Source organism: Botryllus schlosseri, chromosome 1 (genome assembly GCF_051294905.1).
Source record: "Botryllus schlosseri isolate E-star chromosome 1, Bs_hap1, whole genome shotgun sequence".
Classification (NCBI taxonomy): Eukaryota; Metazoa; Chordata; class Ascidiacea; order Stolidobranchia; family Styelidae; genus Botryllus; species Botryllus schlosseri.
The window spans coordinates 5,714,041-5,735,851 of NC_137236.1; the positions used below are offsets into that span (position 1 = coordinate 5,714,041).

The window sequence follows — 21,811 nt, forward strand, 5'->3', positions numbered from 1 at the left end:
TGTCCTGAAGAGTGAACGTATTACGACATCTCTACCATACTGTATGAGCCCACATATGTTTCGTGTACATTTTATGGTAGTCGTGCAACCTATTGCATTAACACTGGCCAATATGAATAAGATACCTATTTTTCTACATTTTTTGAGTATTGATGTACATTTGTTTTGTTGACAAGCTTTCTACATTTCTTGAATATCGTTGTGATCCGTTCTTGTTTGTGTGAAGATCTTACAGCCATTGCTATAGCTAGTAATTGCTTGCTTTATCCTGTATAGAGGCAGTTCTGTCTGTCTGATTCTTCAGGAATTTTACCGATGTAAATGTGGAAAGCAAATCTGATTACGATAAAATATAATGAATGAGTTGCTTCGGAATCAAATTCATTGCGTTGTGTTTTTGTTAGTCACTGATTTTCAAATTTCATTTGTTCTGATTTAGTTGTGCAGTTTAAACTACCAGTAGTTTGTATAAGTGTGATGCCAACACGGTAATGTACGATATTTCATCTTGCAGATTGATTTGGATTTGATTTCACGATTACGTCTGAAAAGGTATACCTTGCGACGAATGAGATCTCCGAATGCATGTGTGATGACTCTAATGGGAATCATAGACGAGAAATCCGTTTCTTGGCAAAGGCGAATTTGCCAAATGCATTAGACTCACTGAAGTCTGAACGAAAGAAGATTTTCCTTGTTAAATGTGCCGTAGGTGAGTCGTCTTTATTGACACTACAGAATCTGTGTGAATGCTAATATATTTACTAATATCAATATTTCGTAAATACTCTAGTGAAAACAAACATGGTCAAGAACTTGCAAGTTGCCATTTCTACATGATTTTCAACTAGAGCTAGCCAATACCAATGAAACTGATACCGAGCACCTCATTCGATAACCTAGATATTCTTCTAGATCAGGCCACATCTTCAAAAATAGCTTCACAGTCATTGTTGTGCCTGGACATGAAAAAAACTAGAAAGGTTGAAAAAAACTAGTTCCAGAAGGTTGAGAACCACTGATTTAGATGATCCAACTAATAATGTTGTCAATCCAATTAGATTTGATATTTGTTATCAGATGGAAGTTTACAAAAGAGAGCGCGTCATCACAGAACCAGAGACCAGTTATTACATGCAACAGATTCTGCTGGGAGTACTTCATCTTAACGATTGTATGATCATTCACACTGATATTAGAGGTAAGGTAATGTTGGATGCAGTGGCGTGAGACTTGTGCAAACTACTGGATTTTTCCAATGTGTATAATTGGAACTGGAACTAGATTTACTAACTTTTTGAAACTCGCAACTAGAACTAGAATTAGAACTTACTTCAAATAGAAGTAGTCAGTTTACCAGGAATTAACTAGTTTGTTAGTTTGTACAAGTCTATGTACTTGTGTAACTGGATGTAACGATAGAACTACTCACTTTTAAAATGTGCAACTATAACTGGAACTACTTACTTTTCCAAGTACACATTTAAAAAAAGAAGGCTAAAAGCATTTCCTCGTTACAATGTTTCTCAAACTATGGCGGTCGCAATTGCAACTGGTATGCTAGCAGACTTGCACAACTGGTATGCTAGCAGACTTGCACAACTAGATAATTCTTGTCTAATTAGAGAAAAATACTGGTAATCTAACTCAGTGCTCTTCAACCGGGGTTGTCGTACACCCTAGGGCAGGGGTGGGCAATTATTTTCCTCAGCGGGCCCAATGAGAAGTTTAAATACGTTGGCGGGCCAAGTGAAAAATTTAGGCTTTATTCTCCAGCGTATTATAATTTTATTTCTGAATTACATTGTTAATAAATGCTGCTAACTGAATCTGTTCATGTCAGGTAATGAGAAATTTACGGTTAATTAAACAATATCTATTTGCTGTCGTGATTCGAAACAATGTTAATCTGTTAAACATGATACATTTTTTACTCTTATTTAAACCTCTATCCACGTTCTTATATGAAGACTGTAGAACAGTGGTTCTCGAACTTTTTAGGCACTCCTCCCTTTATGATAGTAAACAAATTCGCGCCCCCGTTATCATGATATCACAATATTAAAAAGTGCAACCAGAATGCTAGCAATCCCAACGGATAGTTTGATAGCATGGACGTTCATGGCTGTTGATGGGTGAATTCTGAAATATCAAAGTCGGATATCAACTGATCAGTCAACTGATCAGTTGATCAAAAATCAACTGATAAGTCCTTCAAACAAGATTTTGTTGTTAAAGCAGCAATGCAACAAACAGTAACATGCTAATTGGCATTGCAAATTTGGTACAACCATCCAACACTTTTAATGGCGGTCTAAAAATCGACAATTTGCTTGTAACTTTTTTTCTGTACATTTTCAGGACAAAGTTCTATGAAAGTGAGATAGAAACATGTTGCTTCCACAGATTTTAAACCCAAAACTGGCTTTCTAGCACAAGCGGTTATCAGGATATGGCAAAATTAGCTATTTTCGACTCGTTTGGTGAATTAGCTTGGCCACTAGAGGGCGTAAGAACCTGAAATTATGATTGAAGTTATTCATTTTTGATTTGTGGCCAAATATCAGAGGCACTTTTTGAAATTCAAAATTTTCTTTTTTTTCACTCCACCATAATACAGAGCAATAACTGTAAGCTGGGGGTAAATCGCGCATGGCGCGAAAAAATTCAATAAACTTCGGCTTCGCGCCCCTCATCTGATGCTTACACGCCCCCTACTTCGAGAACCACTGCACTGAAATATATGCAATAGTTTAAAGCTTATACTCTTGGTCGCTGCATTCCCGCTATGTGCTGTGCATCTCTAATAGCCTTGATGTTCAGCGAAGCTTGCATTTTTCTGAACTTCGTCCTCCCTTGACCGAGTGTTTCGTATTTTTGTCATAAGACCGACAATACTTCATCTCGGCGACATGCTCGGCAAAAACTAAAAGGACGAATTTACCCCTGACTCCAATATACAAATATTTAGTGCTAGAAAGTCTAAAGTCTAAACCTTCTTTGAATTTCAGTTTTTGGCGTTATTTTTTGGCATGCCCGTTAATCCTTTATGGGTGATAAATATGATGAGTCATATAGTAATCGCGAGCATTGATTGACTTGTCTTACAAATTAGGAATTTGGAAACGTAACACGTAACAATTTGAAACACATACCGTATAATGCGTAATGTGACAATGGCAACGAAGAAGGTTTGAACTAAACTATACGGAAAGAGTGATTTCTTGTAACTTAAATTGCTACTCAGACTTTGCCACAGTGCCTTTATTTTGAATCTGGATTACGCATGCGAGGTAGGCAACGTAGGCAGCGTAATCGTGGCATATTAATAAAGAGTATAGGCCTCTACAAAGTCAACGAATTTCCTGTTGAGTTGATACAGCCTATGGTTTTAGTCATTCAAAAAGCAAGTCTTATGCTGTGAATTCCAAGAAACCTTTCGCGGGCCGCACAGAATAGCACTTTGCCCAGGTCTGCCCTAGGGTGTACCAGAATTTTCAAATGGTGTACCACTCGGATGGGGTGTACAGGGGTGTACCAGATCCACATTATGATGAACCGATGATACGATGACTATAGCTATCACAAAAATACGCAAGTTTTTGCTTAAAAACAGAATGACTGGATGTGTAATATTGTACAATGTGATGTCATAAGCAAATGTTTCTCATCATTCAACCATTGGTAATGGACTTATTACTTCCTTTTCGGGTAGAGCAGGTTGGAGTTAGCATGTGTTCTGCTTGCGATATCTGTCTGATGATTATCGAGGAAACCACCGCTAAATCTCGGACATTTTGAATTGGTGCTTCCTGCGGCCAGCTTATGAATAGCGCAGAATACATGCTTACGCAGCCATGGGGTCGAGTTAACGAACCACTGCATTAGATGGTGGTCCAGTAACCTCGAGCCCTTATTCGTATTTATCATTTGCTATACGTTGCAGCCTTGCTCAAATGTCCATCTTATTTAGGCTAGGCCAGGGGTGCTCAACCTGCGGACGTACGGCCTCATTCAGCCGCATAACCATAATTTTGCGACCTTCTACACATATTTAAATTAGCGTGTGTTGGCGGCCGTCATTATGCAACCAAATGTTGCTGGTTCTAGTCTTGGCTCTGCCATGTTTCTATATGTGTCGGAGGTTTATCTAGGCTCCTCGTCGCCGACCCCCTGTTAACGTAGCGTCTTCAAAAGCCCAGAACAAAAGTTAACCGAGCTTCAAAGTCAGCAGCAGAGTCCTGAAAGTGGACGCACGTTAGCGAGAGAGAATGAAGAATGGGAGTGCGTGTGCAAGCGAAAGTCGTCCTCATTACCCAAAGCAAAAATACGAAACTTTAGGAAATGCACTGTCGTGGCGCACAAATTCTAAGCAGGCGATTATCACCACTGTAATAAAAATATTAATAATAACATTACAAACAATCCTGGTGGGAATAACAACATGCAACTAAGTGATTATTAAGAACCGAAAGATGTATCATCATTAATATTGTACCCAATATTTTCGAAAACACCCTCCATCAGCTCTACGGGTTAATCTGATCACGTGAGCTGAGAATGAATAAATTTTTGACAATAATATGTGAATATACCAACATTTTCGATGAAATTCATTGAAGGGCAACATTTTCGCGTACTGCGCGACTACACACATAATTCTAGTGTCTTTTCTTGACATTTATACTCGCAATTTTGGTACATAAATTATATATTGTAAGCCTGCTGGGATGTTTTGCTACTACAATAGGAAAATTTGCGCATTGCATATGTCAAGAAATAAGTGAAGGCACAGAGCACCACAAGGGCTCTCCGCGGTGTTAAGTTCCCAGTATCAAATTTCATATGAGCATTTGTCGTCCATGCGCCATGGCGACTCCCCGCTGGAATCCGGACGTATTGTATATGTAATCAATATGCGGCTTTCGGCGTTATCGGTGTATTATACAGTCAGGGGTGTACGAGTTTTGAGAAAATCTTAAAAGGGTGTACCACGACGAAAAAGGTTGAAGAGCACTGATCTAACTTTAATCCATTTTTTCAAACGCTTTTACATCCACAGTTTAATTTCAATCTAATGTATGGTGTTCCTCAAAATGCTAGAGCAGAACTGTATCGTATGAAACGAGCCAGGCTCGGTGTGGAGACGTTTGCTATTCTCGTGTTATGTGAATAAACCAGGAATCTATATTAAGTAAACTTGATTTTTGTTCTGTTTCTTCGATGAGTTAAGTAATTAAAATTCTGATCTAATTTGGAAAGACTTGTCTAGCCATTATTCTAATTCTGGTCAAATTTGCAAAATAATTTTATGATTCACTTCAAATCAGGGGTCACCACCCTTTTTGCAACCAAGGGCTACATTTGGGTACTGATTGAAGCGACGGGCTACCATTTACTCCCGTTGTTTACCCGTGTCAGACACAACTTCCGCTTTGATATTCATAGCATTAGGCAGGTATCGCATAGCGGTAAGACTTCTAAGAGATTCTTTTAAATCAAAACATCTCATTTCAACCAGCTAGCCAGTAAGACTTTTTAAGAAATCACGAATTACTTCGCACCATGTTTATATAAATTATATAACAACTGTAAGATCAGATTTTAAAATAAATCACGTCACACGTTATACTGGACATCGTGTTATCTGTTTCTAAACCGGTCAGTGGGAGGCCTGGCACTGCATGCTATCAACTAGTGTGCTGTACTCTGGTATGTAACTTACACTGCAACTCTGAGTGAGTGTTCCAGATGTGCATTAGTGAGGCGTGTTCTGTGTTTGTTATTTGATGAATGTCATGTCTGCAAAGGCTGATTCACAACAATAAGTTGAACCAAGCACGTTTGCAACCATCATAGCTGCTGAGCATTCACCACTGTACTTTTCCGCGTCAACAAGGCACCAAAAGTTTGCTGCAGTCTTGTGGGCTTTGAGGTGGAGGTGATTTTGCAGTGGTACAATTTCAATCTCTAACTGTTCAGAATCCAGACATGACAGATTTCATTATACTTCACAGCAGCATCGATTACAGAAAGTTAGAAACATGGTACTATAAATCGCGTTGAGTGTAAGAGAGACAAACTGTGTCAAAAGATGCAATGCACATTGGGCACACTGCATCTGCTAGTACGTCACCGCCATTTGCTACCGGATAGTAATGTTGTTTACTACTTTGGCATTGTCCATGACGTCGAGCTACCATAACGGAACCCACAACCTTTCGAAAAGACCGTGGATGGCATGCCGTCATATCGCCTATTCTACGTCTTCGATATCTTGTTATTCTACTACATTTTGGTATATTACTAATTGTAATTGGGGATATTTGATATCATCTTTTTAAGTGTTTATATATATATGTATTGTCATTTCTAAGTCACAGCATGTTATAGTGCGATAATCTGACGAGTATTGGCAAATGCTGCTATTCGATGTATTTTTAGAACAGGCTCGCCCGCGGGCACCAGGCTGATGGCCCCTGCTCCAAATGAAGACACGTGTTTTCTACTGATCGGCAACTAAAATCATTTTAAATTCACAAATAGAACTAGAAATACTCACTTTTCAAAATCCACAACTGATACTAGTACCCGGTATCTGAATTCCAGTCATAGCTCATTGATAGGGCTGGGCAAAATCGAGTACCTGGGTGATTCAATCCTGAATCATGTATTCTGCATCGATTCGAGTAATAGAGTGTCACGCATTGTAACGTCATAACCAGATGCAGTATGTCAAAGTACAAATATGTACTTTTTATGCCATCACAAAGAATGTAATGCCCGTTATCCATCACATTAAAGATACTTTTGTATTTTCTGGACCAGTTCAATTTCTTTGCACTTGGTGACAAGGTTGTGGAATGATCATGACTTCAGAAATGTGTTATTCCCAGTAACAATCGTAGCTTTGTACAACATGTATTTTACGAATTCCGTAATTCTGCTTTACTTTGTAAAATAATTTATATAACTCTAATTTCAAGCACAGTTGGAAAGAGGCAGTAGCTATAATTCTAATTATCATCTAATTTGGACAAAAAACTGTGTAGCTATAATTTTAATTCTAGTTTTGAAAATCTGTAAATATAGTTACACAAATTTGATCACTAGGGACTAGAGAGGGTCACAATGATTGGAGTACTCAAATCTAAATTATTATTTATTCTTATGATCAGAGTCGAGTAGTGAAAGACGATTTTTCGGGTACTGAAATATTATGCTCCTTGCCACAAGAGGTAAAATTATTTCCAATAAACTAAACTTGAAACTGAAGTGAGGGTAAATTTATCAATGAGTGAGAACTATGGCTTCAATAGTATTTTCCACTGCGGAAAGCTGTGAACCTGAATAGGTGTAAACAGTACATACAAAACATGTAGTACAAAGCTGATCAACTCACAGCATCGTCACAAAGTGCAATGAAGTAGGTATGGTCGACAGAGTTTACAAATTATTGTAAAGCATAAAAGGTCGTCTACTCTACATATTTGACCTTTCCGCATCATCCATTAGTGATACTCAAATACTCGACTCGAAGCCTGATACTCAATTTAATTTCAAATCAGTCAAGCACTCGATTTTACCCAGCCCTACACATGACAACTCAAATATCAGAAAGGCATCGTGAAAGGCAGTTTTCAATTTGAAATTTATCGGTTCATAAGTTAGTTGTCAAATTTCACCGGCCCGCTATCTCAAATAGGTTTAGAAACACTGATTTCTTGATGTTCCCAACAAATAATATTCTTGTTTCATCATGTCAATCCGATTAGCTTTAATTTATGTTTTCATTCGCTGACGGAAGTTTACAAAAAGTCGTGCCATCACAGAAGCGGAAGCTTGTTATTACATGCGACAGATTCTGATTAACGTCGTTATCTTCGTGATTGTAAGATCATTCACAGAGGTATGGAGGTAATAATAGTAGTGTAGTAGTCTAATGACACTAATTAAAGTGAATGTCTGTAATGTAATTGAAATCTAATTTGTCAAAAGTTTCTATGCTCTCATTTCAATTCTAATCTAAGTTCTGGATTTCCTAAAATTGCTGCAGAACTGTATCGTACGAAGCTAACCAAGCTCGATATACCGTCATTTGGCATTCTTTTGCTTATTATAATGAACTCTGATTTGATATCAACTGAACTTTATTCGATGCGCAAGGTTTCGTGAGCTCAGTAATTCTAATTGTAATGTAATGTGTAGCAATCATTTAATTACTGCCTAATTTGGAGAAAAACTGTTTAGCTGTTATACTAATTCTACTCCAATTCGAAACATAATCTGTGTTGCTATCATTATTTTTGTACCCTGTTAAGGAAATAACTTTGTATATGTACTGTAATTCTAATGCTAATATAGTTTCACGAAGCTGAAATTCGCTGTTGAAGTTGTCCAAGTCTGCAAATCTGCTTCTGATCCTTGAATCCTACCTCTTCCTTTCTATCCTAACACAGAATAAGTTTGCATTATCAAATCCAAATCTGGATTCGCATTATTGTTTTAATTCCACAGATTTTGATTTCCAAATGATGTTCAAATATTAATAAGATCTGTTATTTGTTTATTATCTGTGATTTTCTCTCCAGAATGTTGTTAAGCGACCCGTCTCAACGACCCACTGTAAAGGAAGTGCTGGCGACCGAGTTCATCAACGGCTACATGCCTCAGAAACTGCGCACAACCTGATTGAGCTGGCGTTCAGATCCTCGTGAAGTCCTCACCACTGCCTCCTCTGCGGAGTTTGGAGGGTAGGGCTCAGCAAATTTGAGTTCCTGATTGATTCGGTTCTGAATCAATTGTTACGTTTCGAGACGCATACCCGAATATCACTCATTATAGCTTGAGCCCGGCCGATTTCAGATTTTGAGCCGATACCGATTAGTAGCACCTTCACCGATAATCCCGATATGTTCGGCCGATAATGTAATAATGTGGCAACTAGCTCGAGGCACATTCCCAAACCTTCCGATCATTGATTTGAACAACTTTGTAGACTTTGCTATGCTTGGACACGAAATAAACAGCAGAGGATACATCTGGATACTTGTTAAGTCGTCAGTAAGGAAGTACTTCTGCTTTTTCAGAGTACTGGAGTAGGTTTTGTTCTTCGACTTCCTGCTACCATGTTGTGACGTCAAGAAAATTTTGGTATTTTTACCTCTCATGGCCGATATCTTTTAAACTCAATATAAATTCGATATTATTGGTCAAACGGTATAATCATCCGGGATTCCGGGCTATCAATTATACCTTCGTAATATATAACAACTCCTGACATTAATGAACTGTTAATATCTTCTGATTGTAGAATTCAGGTACTAGTCCTAGTTCATACCACAATTCCCATAGGACCACATATTGAACTTCACATGCAGAATGTCATTTTGCTATAGTTTTTAGTGACGCGCTTCCTCCCAAGTCTGGGTTAGAGTGTATTGGTTTTTAAAGGGATGAATAATATCATTGTTTCTGTCTCTTTTCCAAACATGCCATGTAAAACCCTGTTTGAATACAATGCAAATTTCAAAATGCCCAACTGGAAATAGAAGTAGAACTACTCAGTTTTCGAAACTAATAAATGGAACTAGAAGAGGAACTACACATTTCTAAAATCTGCAAGTAGATTTAGATTGGTAATTTGTACGAGTCTGAATTTCAGGCGATATTCTTCAATGATCATCAGAAAGACAAAATGTGTCCAGAGATTGGTCTCCATCGCAGTCAGAATCACAAGTACGCCGTTCGATTTCACGGACTCATCAGAGACAAGGATTTTGTCCACGCGTTCTCGAGTTGTGCAAAAGAAGGGTAAAACATTACTATGTTGTTGGGATCTGAAACATCAGTGGTGGCAATTGTATCAGCTCTATAAGGCTCATTACTAGCAGACTTCAACCACTAGATAATTGAAGTTGTCTTATTAGAGCGAAATGCCGGTTATCTAATTATAATCTATTTTTGAATGCTCTTTTTACAATCTCGTTTCAATGCCATAACAATTTCTGTTTTTCCTGATATGCCATAGCCAAAGGTGAACTTTATCATGCTAAACGAGCAAAGCTCGATGTCAAGACATTTCCCATATGCCTATGAAAAGCAGCTCTGATTTGATATATGAAGTTATCTTGATTTTTGGTGTATTTCTTTTCTGAACCAAGTAATTCTAATCTAATTTGAAAAAATCTGGCCCTGTAATTCTTATTTTAATATAGGTTATGAAATATGAAAGTTTTATATCGACACAACTAGGGCTGGTGCCATGATTTGAATACTTGAATCCTAACCACGTATTCGTTCTAATGATTCGAATTGAATAGTGAGAGACGATTTTTGGATTACTGAAATTACACTCTCATAGCCACTAGAACTTTCCACATCATCCATTCTTGTGTGACGTAATATTGAGTGATACGCAAATACTCGACTAGAAGCCTAATACTCCATTTAGAATCAAATCACTAAGGTACCGTACTCGGACTTGGTCCAATATCGAAAAGGCAGCAATAAATTGAGTTTCTGATTTGTAAGGTTCACCGGTACGCAAAATTTAATGTCGAATTTTAAAGGCCCACAACCTCAAAAAGGTTGAGAACCACTGATTTAGATGTGTTCAACAAATAATATTGTTGTTTGGATTCTATCAATCCTGTTAGCTTTTCAGTTCTTGCCTGTCGCTGATGGAATTTTACAAAAGATGGTGATTCATCACAGAACCAGAAACTTGTTGTTACATGCATCAGACTCTTCTTGGAGCAGATGTTCATCTTCACGATTGTACGATCGTTCACACGGAGATCAAGGTAACATTGCTGGCAGTATCACCAGACTTGTACAAACTACTGGATATTCAAAACACGCTACTCACATTTCAAAATTATTAACTAGAAATAATGACCCTTACGATTCTGCAACTAATCAATAACTGATGGAACGAATTTCTGAATTACAAACGAGCTAGGAAATATCGGAGATAGAATCAATATTTGAAAAGGGCCGTGGTTTATTTATCAAAGAAAGGCAAGTCAACCCCCGAATCCAACTCCCTGGCTATGCCTCTCTCATTTGTTATGATTGTCAGCTAGCAATAGGTGCAAGGGCATCAAACAACAGAACACCGGTAACACGATTCACGCCAAACAATGAAATATGTTTTCTAGCTATACGACTATTGTTTTGGAAACGCATAACTGGAGCTATGCACTTTTCATAACTACAACTAGGACTACTGACTTTTCAAATCCGCGACCACAACTAAAACTAGAACTACTCAAAAACAGTACTGAGTCGGCCATCAATTAGCTAGAATAATAGTTTGTACAAGTTTGTAAACTGGTGTGTCTGAATGTGGAATTTGTATTCACAGCTGGAGAACAAAATGGTGGGGATGATTGGAGATTTCGGTTAAACTACCATGATCGATTTTGTCAGTCAAGCAAAAAAGCTCTTTGCAGCTCACATAACTATGTTGACCCGGAAGTTTTCGGCAAGTATGGACACAGTTTAAAAGTGAACACTTGGTCACTGAGTTGTGTTTTGTGAGTATCAGCCAACATTGATAGGGACTTCTATAAAAGAAGGTTGCAAGGGTATTAGGTGATGGGCTTGGTGGAATCGAGTACCTGACAGATTCTATCCTGATCCAAGTATTAAGCTTCGAGTTGAGTATTTGAGTATAACCTCTTGCTCCAGCATAACGTTGTGAAAAATTTTGGAAAGATCAAATATGTGACCACAAATAATGTAATGCCATTTCTACACTAACCAAAATAATTTTGTAGTTTTCAACGATACCTATTTCGTTGCAGTCGGTGACAAAGCGTGGCTTGATCACAACTTCACAGATATGTCATTTCCAGTAAAGCTGTGCCTTTATACCACATATTTCTTACGCTACGATACCACTAATCGAGGTTTAGAGCTTTCCTCGGTGGAAAATAGTATCGGAACGATAATTTTCGTTAATAATGTAACTCTTGGTGAGAAATTTCAAGTGTTTTGACTTAACTCCAGTGAGTTCATCTGACCCAAGTCTCCCTGAAATATCGAGAGACTTACCTTGACTCAAGTCACAATTAAAAAATGAGTGACTTTCTCTGACCTCTAGACCTCCTACTTTTGACATGCCCCGGAAAAATCGAGTAACTTGAATCAATTCAAAATGTGCAATGACTCGATATGTCTTGTGACTCGAACATAGTGACTCGTTTCCGACACTGACCCACCGTGATTTTTTACAGCATGTTGTCGATTGATCCATCAGAACGACCTACCACGAAGCAAGCACCGTCCAGTGAGTCTATCCAAGTCTACATTCCAGAAGAACTGCAGACCACCTGCTTGGCTATCACGCCCCGATTATCGGAAAGTCAACTGGAGCCAAATTTCAATGGTGAGATTTTTACAATTCAACAAAATGGTTAAGGCTGGGCAAATACAAGTACCTGAGTGACTCGATTCTAGATCGAGTATCGGACTCCTAGTACCATCTATAATGACGTCAACCGCAAACAATATAATGCCAGTTGCACATCACAATCGAGATAATTTTTTATTGTTTCGACCACACCTATTACATTACTCTTTGTGACAATGCTGTGAGTTGATCATGACCTCATAGACATGTCACCGATGCTTACAGCCTTCTACTGTGGGATTTATAATCGAACCACTTGGGTGCTTCATTTCACCAAGAGCTACATAGGACATGTCTATTATGAAATAGGCAGCATTACATGTCATTTTCAATTAGAAAGGCTCACCGATAGGCAAAATTAATTGTCAAATTTGACCAGCCAGCGAGCTCAAACAGATTCAGAACCTCTGATCGAGAATCGAGATGTGCCCGACAAATAATATTGATAGTTTCATTATATCAATCCAATTAGTTTTGATTTTTGTTGCTAGTCGCTGATGGAACTTCAGAAAAGACGGCGCGTCATCACGGAACCAGAGTCTCGTTACGATATGCAACAGATTCTGCTTGGAGTCGTTAATATTAATACTGGTAAAATCATTCACACGGATATCAAGGTGACATTTTGTTGCAGTGGCACCGTACTTGTACAAACTACTGGACTATTGAAATATGCGACTAGTACTAAAACGAGACTGGCTCACTTTCCAGAATTTTCAACTAGAACTAGAACGAACGACCATTAAGAATCCACAACTAACTAGTTAACTAACCCATGAATTACTGGATTGCAATGAACTAAAAAATAAGAACATGACACAACAGAAAAACGGTTTCACGATTCATACGGAACGTGTTTCTAGTTGCCCGACAATGAAACTGTTCAAGTCCGCAATTACAACTACTAAAGAAGCAGTCGTTTGTTGGTCGTCAACTGACTAAATTGGTAATTTGTACAATTTGTATAACTAAATGCCAAATTTGTATTGACAGCTGGAGAGCCTATTCCTAACCAGTATAGAGGTCAAGATTGGATATTTTGGCCTTGCTACCAAAGTCGACTTTGACTACAAAACAAATCCTCAATTTGCGGCAAATCCAACTATATTGCCCCGGAAGTCATAGGAAAGTAAGGACACAGTTTCAAAGTGGACACCCGGTCGTTGGGTTGTTTAGTGTGAGTGTGATGTAACATTGGGGCTGCAAGGGTCTTAGGTATAGAGCTGGAAAATATCGTGCGCCCGAGTAACTCGACTCTGAATCGAGGCGAGTATTTGAGCAGCATTCATTACAGTGTTAACAACATTACGATTGAAATGCATAATTCGAATGTGTACCTTTTATGCAACCACAAAGATATAATGCCAAATGACATTAAGGATAATCTTGTATTTTTTCGACCACAACCTTCTACGGTGAAAATTTGTGTCAAGACTATAATTGTCATTGATAAAGAAACTCATACTGTCAAAGAGCGTATCGTTTCCGTGCTCTCACTACTCAGCTCGTACTATCACAATAGATACTCGATTCAGATTCAAGCACTTGAATCATTAAGTCCAAACTTGTTGATAATTTCTGATATTAAGAGTCATCTGACCAAGAAGCATTCCTCTTGGCAACTTGATGCATGTTTTTCTTTATCATAGATTTACATTGTTGGCCGGTGTGCTACTGTTTGCAGGCCAGGCTGGACTTGACTTGAGTCAAATTGTGTAATAATGACTTTTGACTTGAAGATAGTTACTTGACTTGATCCGAGTGACCGTCAAAACCTAGTGACGTGACACGCGTCAAACTATGCAATGACTTGATATGACTTATAAATAGAAAATAGTGACTTGACTTGACTCGAGTCAAAATATGCAATGACTCGATTTGACTTGTGACTAGTAAATAGTAACTTGACTTGACGCGAGTCAAAATATGCAATGACTCGATATGACTTCTGACTAGAAAATGGTAACTTGAATTGACTCGAGTCAAAATATGCAATGACTCGATATGATTTGTGACTAGTAAATAGTAACTTGAATTGACTCGAGTCAAGATTGGCAAAACTTGAGATGACTTGTGACTTAAAGGTAACTTGCTCCCGACACTGACCTACCATGATTTTGTCCGCAGCATGTTGTCTATTGAGCCATCACAACGACCTTCCGGAAAGCAAGTTGTGTCCAGCCAGTGTATGCAAGTCTGCATTCCTCAACAACTACCCACCACCTGCGACTATCACTATGACATCATCAAAACACCTCCTCAACTCGAGACAACTATCAATGGTAAGCTTTTCATAATTCTACGATAAGGTTGTGATATTTTGCGGAAAGTCTAGGACAACTACCAGCTTCAGCTTTTCAAATTGCATTCCAGTTTTTTTCAACTTGGACTAGAATTAGAATTATAGCTACACAGATTCTCCGCATTAGATTAGATTTAGGATAACAGCTACACAATATTTTCCAAAATAGATTACAATACTAATTATCCCTTTGTAACCAGCCGGCCTACTGACCAAAATTTTATTGCACCCAAAAAAAAACGATAAAATGTCATCCATATGGCTTAAATCGGCGACCAATATATTGCCGTAAACCTGGAGTAGCCGCCTAGCGGTCTGAGATACTCTCAGGGCTCAGACGCCAGAGGGAATAACGTTATGCGAGAAAACGTTTTTGATTTCTTAAAAATAAAATATAATTTTGTTCTTCTATATCTCCAGACGTCATACCTAGGCCCTCTTTGGGTATATGACCACCTGATTGCCTTTCGCATGAATCTCTACGTTCCAATGAGACATTACACGCTACTATAGCGCTTCATAGCCCAGCGCTACGATCTTGGAAAGGTAGGGATGATAAGCACAATCACGCGGCCGCCGCCGATGATCAATCGATTACGTAATCTCGTATTCTCGCTGAAAGCAACGCGCGTCCAGCTCTACATAACATAGTAACTGCCTTGCCAATTTTCCCTTAGATCGTATATATCTCCATGCTATTGAAGTGTTATCAACCCCAGTTGCTTGTTATATGTAACTTGCAACTGCATAATGGATTCGTAAGTATACACATATTGGCTTATTCGGCACTGCCCAGCGCCCATATACGCCCGAGAAGTCATTTCACGTGATACATTATTGCTTTATTTCACATCAATTTGAACTGTATTCTACACGGCTAATGTTCCATGTATGATCGACAGTATTCATAGAAGCCAACAGTCACTTCATGTGTCATCTAAAACTGATATATAACAGCCTCTATATGATGTTGTTATTACAGGCTCGGGTACCACAATAGCGTAACTTGCACGCTTATTTGTGTAGTGTTAGGGATGGTGTTGGCTTTCTTATACAAAACTAAGCTTCATGATAGGGATATTCATTAATATGTCAGGATAATGGCTAACCATACGTACAATCTGCTATTCCATGAACCAATTGTACATCTGTTTGAAACTGCAACGAATCGGGTGATCTTACGCAGCCATGATTTTCACGTAATACGCTATGCTTCTTTCACGTCCATTTGAAACATCTTCTACGTGCTAATCTTCGATATAAGGACTTTCATAGAATAGTATGACCAACAACAAGTCATAGAACATAACTGTAATTGGTTATATGACGTCTAGAACGGAAGATACAATGGTTTATATTTCAGGCAGTCATTCACGCGAACATCATTATAAATTCAATTTTGCGGGAAACGTTTTTGCGTGTTCAATCTGCATTTCAAGCAGGATATACATTGCAATAATAGGTTATACATGGTCTGATGTATGCGTATTTATAAGAGCTATCCATGGAAAACCGATTGCAATAGTGTATGACCAATACAGGTCTAGCTATCTTCGATAAAATACCTACTCTTCTGTGCTAAACAGTCGCGGTCTAGTATACTAGACCGCCGGTCGCAAAGGGTTATACTACTATATAGTTATTTTAAAAAATAGTTTATGATTACAATCATTGCTACTCAGGCTTTTCCAAATTATATTAGAATCTGATTTACTGAATTCGCGAAAACGAGGAAATTGAGTCAAGTTTGGTTCGTATGAAATCAAACTCCCTTCTCATAAGCACGACAACGGCGAATATCTGTTCGGGCTGTTTTACGTGATACAGATCTCCTGTAGCAATTTCAGGAAAATCAGAAATTAGATTAGAATTAAAATGATAGCGTAGAAACATTTCACAAATTAAAGTTGAATTAGATTACAGGCCTATCGCTGTAACTAATGTAATTAGACAACTAGAATTGTCTAGCTGTCCAAGCCAGATCAGTAAGATTGAACTAAATCAAGTATCTGTGTGAATCGATTCTTAGCCTAATACTGAGTGTCGGGTAAACTAATCTAGTATCGGTCCCCAATAAATAGTAGTATACCGATCATACGGAGTCTGTATCAGACTTTGAAAGAAATATCGGTATCGGCCATGAGAGGCGATACAATATCAACAATTTTTCGTGACGTCACCGCTTGGTAGTAGGGAGTTAAAAAGACTGTTAGACCGGGAATATTCATCTGTCACTCATAGACTACAGACATAGATAGTCGAAGTAGTCAACGTTGATACTCAGCTATAAGTAGAGTTTTCACTCAATTACAAGTGGCTTGGCTAGGCAGCTACTTCAGGTTCGCGGCATTATATTGGGCGTCGATTCGAGCCCTGTGGATGGCATTTTATGTTTTTTATGGATGCAGTGAAATCTTTTTTCTGCATGGAGGCCGATTACAGAGAGTTGATCGACATGCCAGACCTTATGAATGTCGACCTGATGTATCAGAATTGTATGTGACTCCAAAATCCGATATCGGCCGATCAATCAGGTTTTTTCATATTTTCACTGTTTCAAAAACATCACAAGACTGCGCTGCAATGAAAAAATGCCCTTTTTGCCCTTTTTATTTAATTATTTAATTGAAAGTCGATATATATATATATACCCACCTTAGCCTAGGCGAAGTGAATAAGAGGTATGCACACTGAATGAAAAGTAATGCAGAGAATATAAGACGCAAGCGACAAAACAATACATGACAGATACTCCCAACCTTGCTAAGCTGTAGGGTTTGGTAAAATCGAGTACCTGGGTGATTTGAATCCGAATGTATTGATAGATTTCAGTATAGTATTCGAGTACGCCGTAATATCAAGTTAATAACAGTTGTAATAACTTTAAAAGGTGACATATGTATTGTTCGTGGCCCCAAGGACAATGCCAGCTACACTACATACACAATAATTTCGTATTTTTGAAGCATGACTCTTCTGTAGCTATTGTGCGAGTTGATCAATAAGAGAAATCTTTTTTTTGTGAATGTTGGTAATATTGTGCAACATGTCTTTAGATTCTGAGATATGGCTAACAGCGGTTCAGGATTCCAATAGCCATAGTGAAGTATTGAAACTATTTTTCGTTGTTAATATTTTACGCTTAGTGTAGGTGACGATGCCTGATAATCACGTTATGAATTGGGAAACGTATGATGTATGACTTCAAATTTCAAGAATCCTAATAATTCACACTCTAACTATTAATATGAAGTTTTACCAACTTATCACAAAGCATGATGCTATTCTCGACTAGTAACAATTCATTCTTGTTTTATTTTACAGGTGCTGCTAATACAGAGACGCAGTTCACGCAGACACTAGTTTGTGACAAAGCCAGAGGCGGCTCTCATAATGCAATAACATATGGCAGAATCGGATGCTCAGCTTCAGATATTGATCGATACCAATCTAACGCAGTAGTCTGCTATCATCTATCAACATGGGTGAATCTTTGTGTAGTCTATGATGTTTTCATTACGGATAGACTTCCTCTTTGAAGCGACAGGGTATTTCCATTAATCCGAGATTTGATATCTTGAAATCCGAATCTGATATTGGCCCAAATCAATTCATGAGTGACGCGACAACTCTGAAGCAGACTTGGACAACTTGAAAATTCCCACATTTTCGGAATTATATTAGAATTAGAATTGTAGCTAAACTTTTTTTTAATTAGACTGGAATTAGAATGACATCTGCATAGATTTTTTTCAAACTTGATAAAAATCAGTGAAATCAGTATTGTAAGAGCTACACAGTTTTTCTCCAAATTAGATTATAATTAGAATTACTGGAATTGCAAAAACTTGGACATTGAATCAAGCTCATTTCGTATCAAATCATAGTTCGTTTTTATAGGTATGAAAATGGGAAATCTCGGTGCCAGCTAAACTCGCTTCGCACGATACAGGTCTCCTGTAGTATTTTCAAGAAATCCGACAATTTGATTACAATGAGAGCATAGAAACATGTCACAAATTACATTAGAATTTTCTAGTTACCCAAATATGTTCCGATTAAAATATCAGAAATTTCCTGTTCCAATCCACTTTGCAAAATGGCATTGATGCAATTCTGGCCGATAACTCGAAATCCAAAATTATTCTAAACCAGTGCTCATCTTAAAATTCACAAGGAAATGTTTACATTCAAAGTTATTGCGAATTCCGTGTCCATTTCGTGTTAAGCAGATACATCACAACTGTTGCTGGTGTGTGACTTCACCTAAAAGATTCTTAGCCCTGGCCGACTTGTAAATTTCCGTGTTTCAAAACTCTTTTTAAATCAACTGATGAGGCAAAAGACCCCTGCCGATTAGCAAATGGATGGATTTAACGGATAAAGCAGGATTTGGTCTGGAAATCTTGGTATCAGATTTGTAAAAATTACAGGATTTTTAAATTAGAGCTAGAACTACACACTTTCCAAACTTGCAACTAGAACTAGAACTACATCTGAAACTGCTCACTTCAAAATCTGAAGCTAGAACTTACTTTCCAAAATCTTCATCTACAACTAGAATAACTCATTTTTTAAAGCTAAACTAGAAATAGAGCTGCTCACTTTTCAAATCTGCAACTGCATTGCTGACTTTACAAAACTTGCAACTAGAACAGCGGTTTTTACAACACAGAAGCATCCTCCGAAGAGCGTCTGTTTCTGCTTCAGGTCTGTTTAAGAAATTAGGGGTTCGATGAAAGTTTGTCATATTCTTCCCGCAAGACATTTATAGATATTGTCGAATTGAACGTACATCGAATTATTCACCTGACTCTAATATTGAGACGTAGTGGCAGTTATAGTGTGATAATGTAGCCTACAAGTCGAAAATGGGAGTGGGAGTAGCTCACTGTTGCCGCAACTAGAACTAGTCACTTTTCAAAACTAGCAACTATAACTGGAACTACTCGCTTTTCAATACTCGCAACTACAACTAAACCTAGTCTCTCTTTAAATCTCGCAATAACAACTAGAAAGCCGAAACTCAGAATTGCAGCAGTTAGTTTACCGCTAACTAACTGGTAGTTTGTACAAGTCTGCTTCAAACGTTTGTTTGTGCTCCAAAATATTGTTTGAATTTTGATAGATTCACTTCATATTTCAGGCTACCCACGATGTGAGATCGGCGACGAAGCACTTTTCAACGATAGCACGCGAATGCTTCTGTGCGCCAACAGAGACGTGACAGAGTCCTACTACACACTCCAGTTGGTTGTGTTTTGTGAGTATATACAACTACATTTATCTGGGACTTTAATGAATAGGTAGGTCTGAATAAAATCAAGTATTATGATTCGTTCCGAGCATCGCTCAATAGGAAATATGTGGAAAGTTCAAATACGTACCTTTTACTCCAGCACAAAGCATATTATGACAGTTCTGCTTGAGTTCAAGGATGATTTGGTATTTTTCAAGTTTACCACTTTGTCACAACGCTATGTATTGTTCACGACTTCACAGATATCACATTTCCATTAAAGTGCGTATCTTGGTACTGCATGTTTCATATGATGCGACACGGCCAATCGATGTTTCATGGCTATAATTCTCGTTGATAGATTTCCTCTTAGTGGCAAGGATCGTATCATTTTAAAACTAAAAAATTCATATCTTAATTCTCGACTCTAATCAATAGAATTGATACTCAACTCAGATTCCAATATCCGAATCACTATGCCCAGTCCTAGCCAGAAGCTTCCCACTTGATAACTTGGTGCATATTTTTTCTATACCCTAGGTATACATGGTTAGTCGGTAAGGAACCATACTGGTTTTCCAAAATGTGCAACGACAACTAGAACTACTTTCTTTTCCAAGTCCACAATTAGATATAGAACTAGTGAGAGAAAGACGTAGTTAGTTGCTCTTCATTGAACTAGATTGGTAATTTGTACTAGTCTCAATTTCAGACAATGATCAGCAGAAAGACAAAATGTATCGAGAGATTATCTCCATCACAGTTTGAATCGTAAGCAAGTCATTGGATTTCACGGACTCTTCCAAGACAAGGATTTTGTCTACATCGTTCTCGAGTTGTGCAAAAGAAAGTAAAACATTTTCTCGTTGCAACTGTGTATCCAGGGTTGCAATGACTTGTGTCATGACTCGACTAGACTCATGATTTTTGCTGACTTGACTTGACTCGAGTCATTTATTCAAATGCGTAAAATTACTTGACTTGACTCGAGTCAATTTGTCTTCTGACTCAACTTGTACTGGAGTCATTTTGCATGACTCGAACCAAGTCATATGACTTAATACTAGGACGGCCAAGACAGACATTTTTATAACTTTGAAGACTAGTAAAGTCACCACATTGTTGGCGTTTCGTCTATCAGTCCTGATACTTGGAAAATACGGCTAGAAACTGTTAAGAATGAGGAAAATAACGATATTATGAATGCGAGCCATTCTATATCACGCGAGCAGAGTTGAACAAAGTGGGTTGAACCGGATTGAACTCAAAACTGAATAGTGAATATAATGATTTGGACTGGGACTCGAGTCATAACACTCTGACTCGGACTCCAGCGTCTACTCACTGACCTGGACTCGGGCTTGACTCGGTGATGATTTGAAAATGACTGGACTTACCTCGAGTCAAAACTAGAAAAGTGAGATCGACATGCGACTTGGAACCTTGTGACTTGGTTACAACCCCGGTAATGTCTTTATGAGGCGATCACAATTGCATCAGCTCTGTAATGTTCATTACTAGCAGACTTGGACAAATAGGTAATTCCTATCTAATTTGCCTAATTAGAGCCAAATTCTGGTAATGTAGTTTTAATGCGATTTGTCAATGCTTTTACATCCACATTTTAATTCTAATTGCTGGTGTTCCTAAAAATGCTACAGGAGAACTGTATCATACGAAACGAGCCAAGCTTAGTGTGCTGACATCTGCTATTCTTGTGGGTATCTAAATAAACCCGGAATTGATATGAAGTGAGCATGATTTCTGTACTATTTATTTGATGAATTGAGTAATTGACATTCCCACTAATTTAAAAACACCTGTGTTGCTATCATTGTAATTCTGGTCGAAT

General features: G+C 38.0%; 2 protein-coding genes across 2 annotated transcripts in view; one reads left to right on the forward strand and one right to left on the reverse strand.

Annotated features, from left to right (window-relative positions):
• Positions 1 to 21,811, reverse strand: part of LOC145433781 (uncharacterized) — a 358,802-nt gene that overhangs the window by 317,728 nt on the left and 19,263 nt on the right. The window lies entirely within an intron of this gene.
• On the forward strand, positions 448 to 21,546 carry LOC145437661 (uncharacterized). The gene is made up of 11 exons (XM_080314971.1): positions 448 to 1,201; positions 8,592 to 8,753; positions 9,665 to 9,813; positions 10,659 to 10,805; positions 11,369 to 11,492; positions 12,243 to 12,394; positions 12,910 to 13,009; positions 13,412 to 13,595; positions 14,546 to 14,700; positions 18,045 to 18,205; positions 19,867 to 21,546. The coding sequence occupies exons 3-7, from the start codon at positions 9,678 to 9,680 to the stop codon at positions 12,996 to 12,998; spliced, it is 648 nt and encodes a 215-aa protein (XP_080171097.1). The 5' UTR covers positions 448 to 1,201; positions 8,592 to 8,753; positions 9,665 to 9,677; the 3' UTR covers positions 12,999 to 13,009; positions 13,412 to 13,595; positions 14,546 to 14,700; positions 18,045 to 18,205; positions 19,867 to 21,546.

What these genes read in the sequence shown, in the direction of transcription:
- LOC145437661 (XM_080314971.1), top strand. Translation starts at nt 9,678, where the DNA reads ATGATCATCAGAAAGACAAAATGTGTCCAGAGATTGGTCTCCATCGCA. An exon ending in GACCCGGAAGTTTTCGGCAA is followed by an intron (nt 11,493 to 12,242) that starts GTATGGACACAG and finishes GATTTTTTACAG; the next exon opens with CATGTTGTCGATTGATCCAT. An exon ending in ACTGGAGCCAAATTTCAATG is followed by an intron (nt 12,395 to 12,909) that starts GTGAGATTTTTA and finishes TTTTGTTGCTAG; the next exon opens with TCGCTGATGGAACTTCAGAA.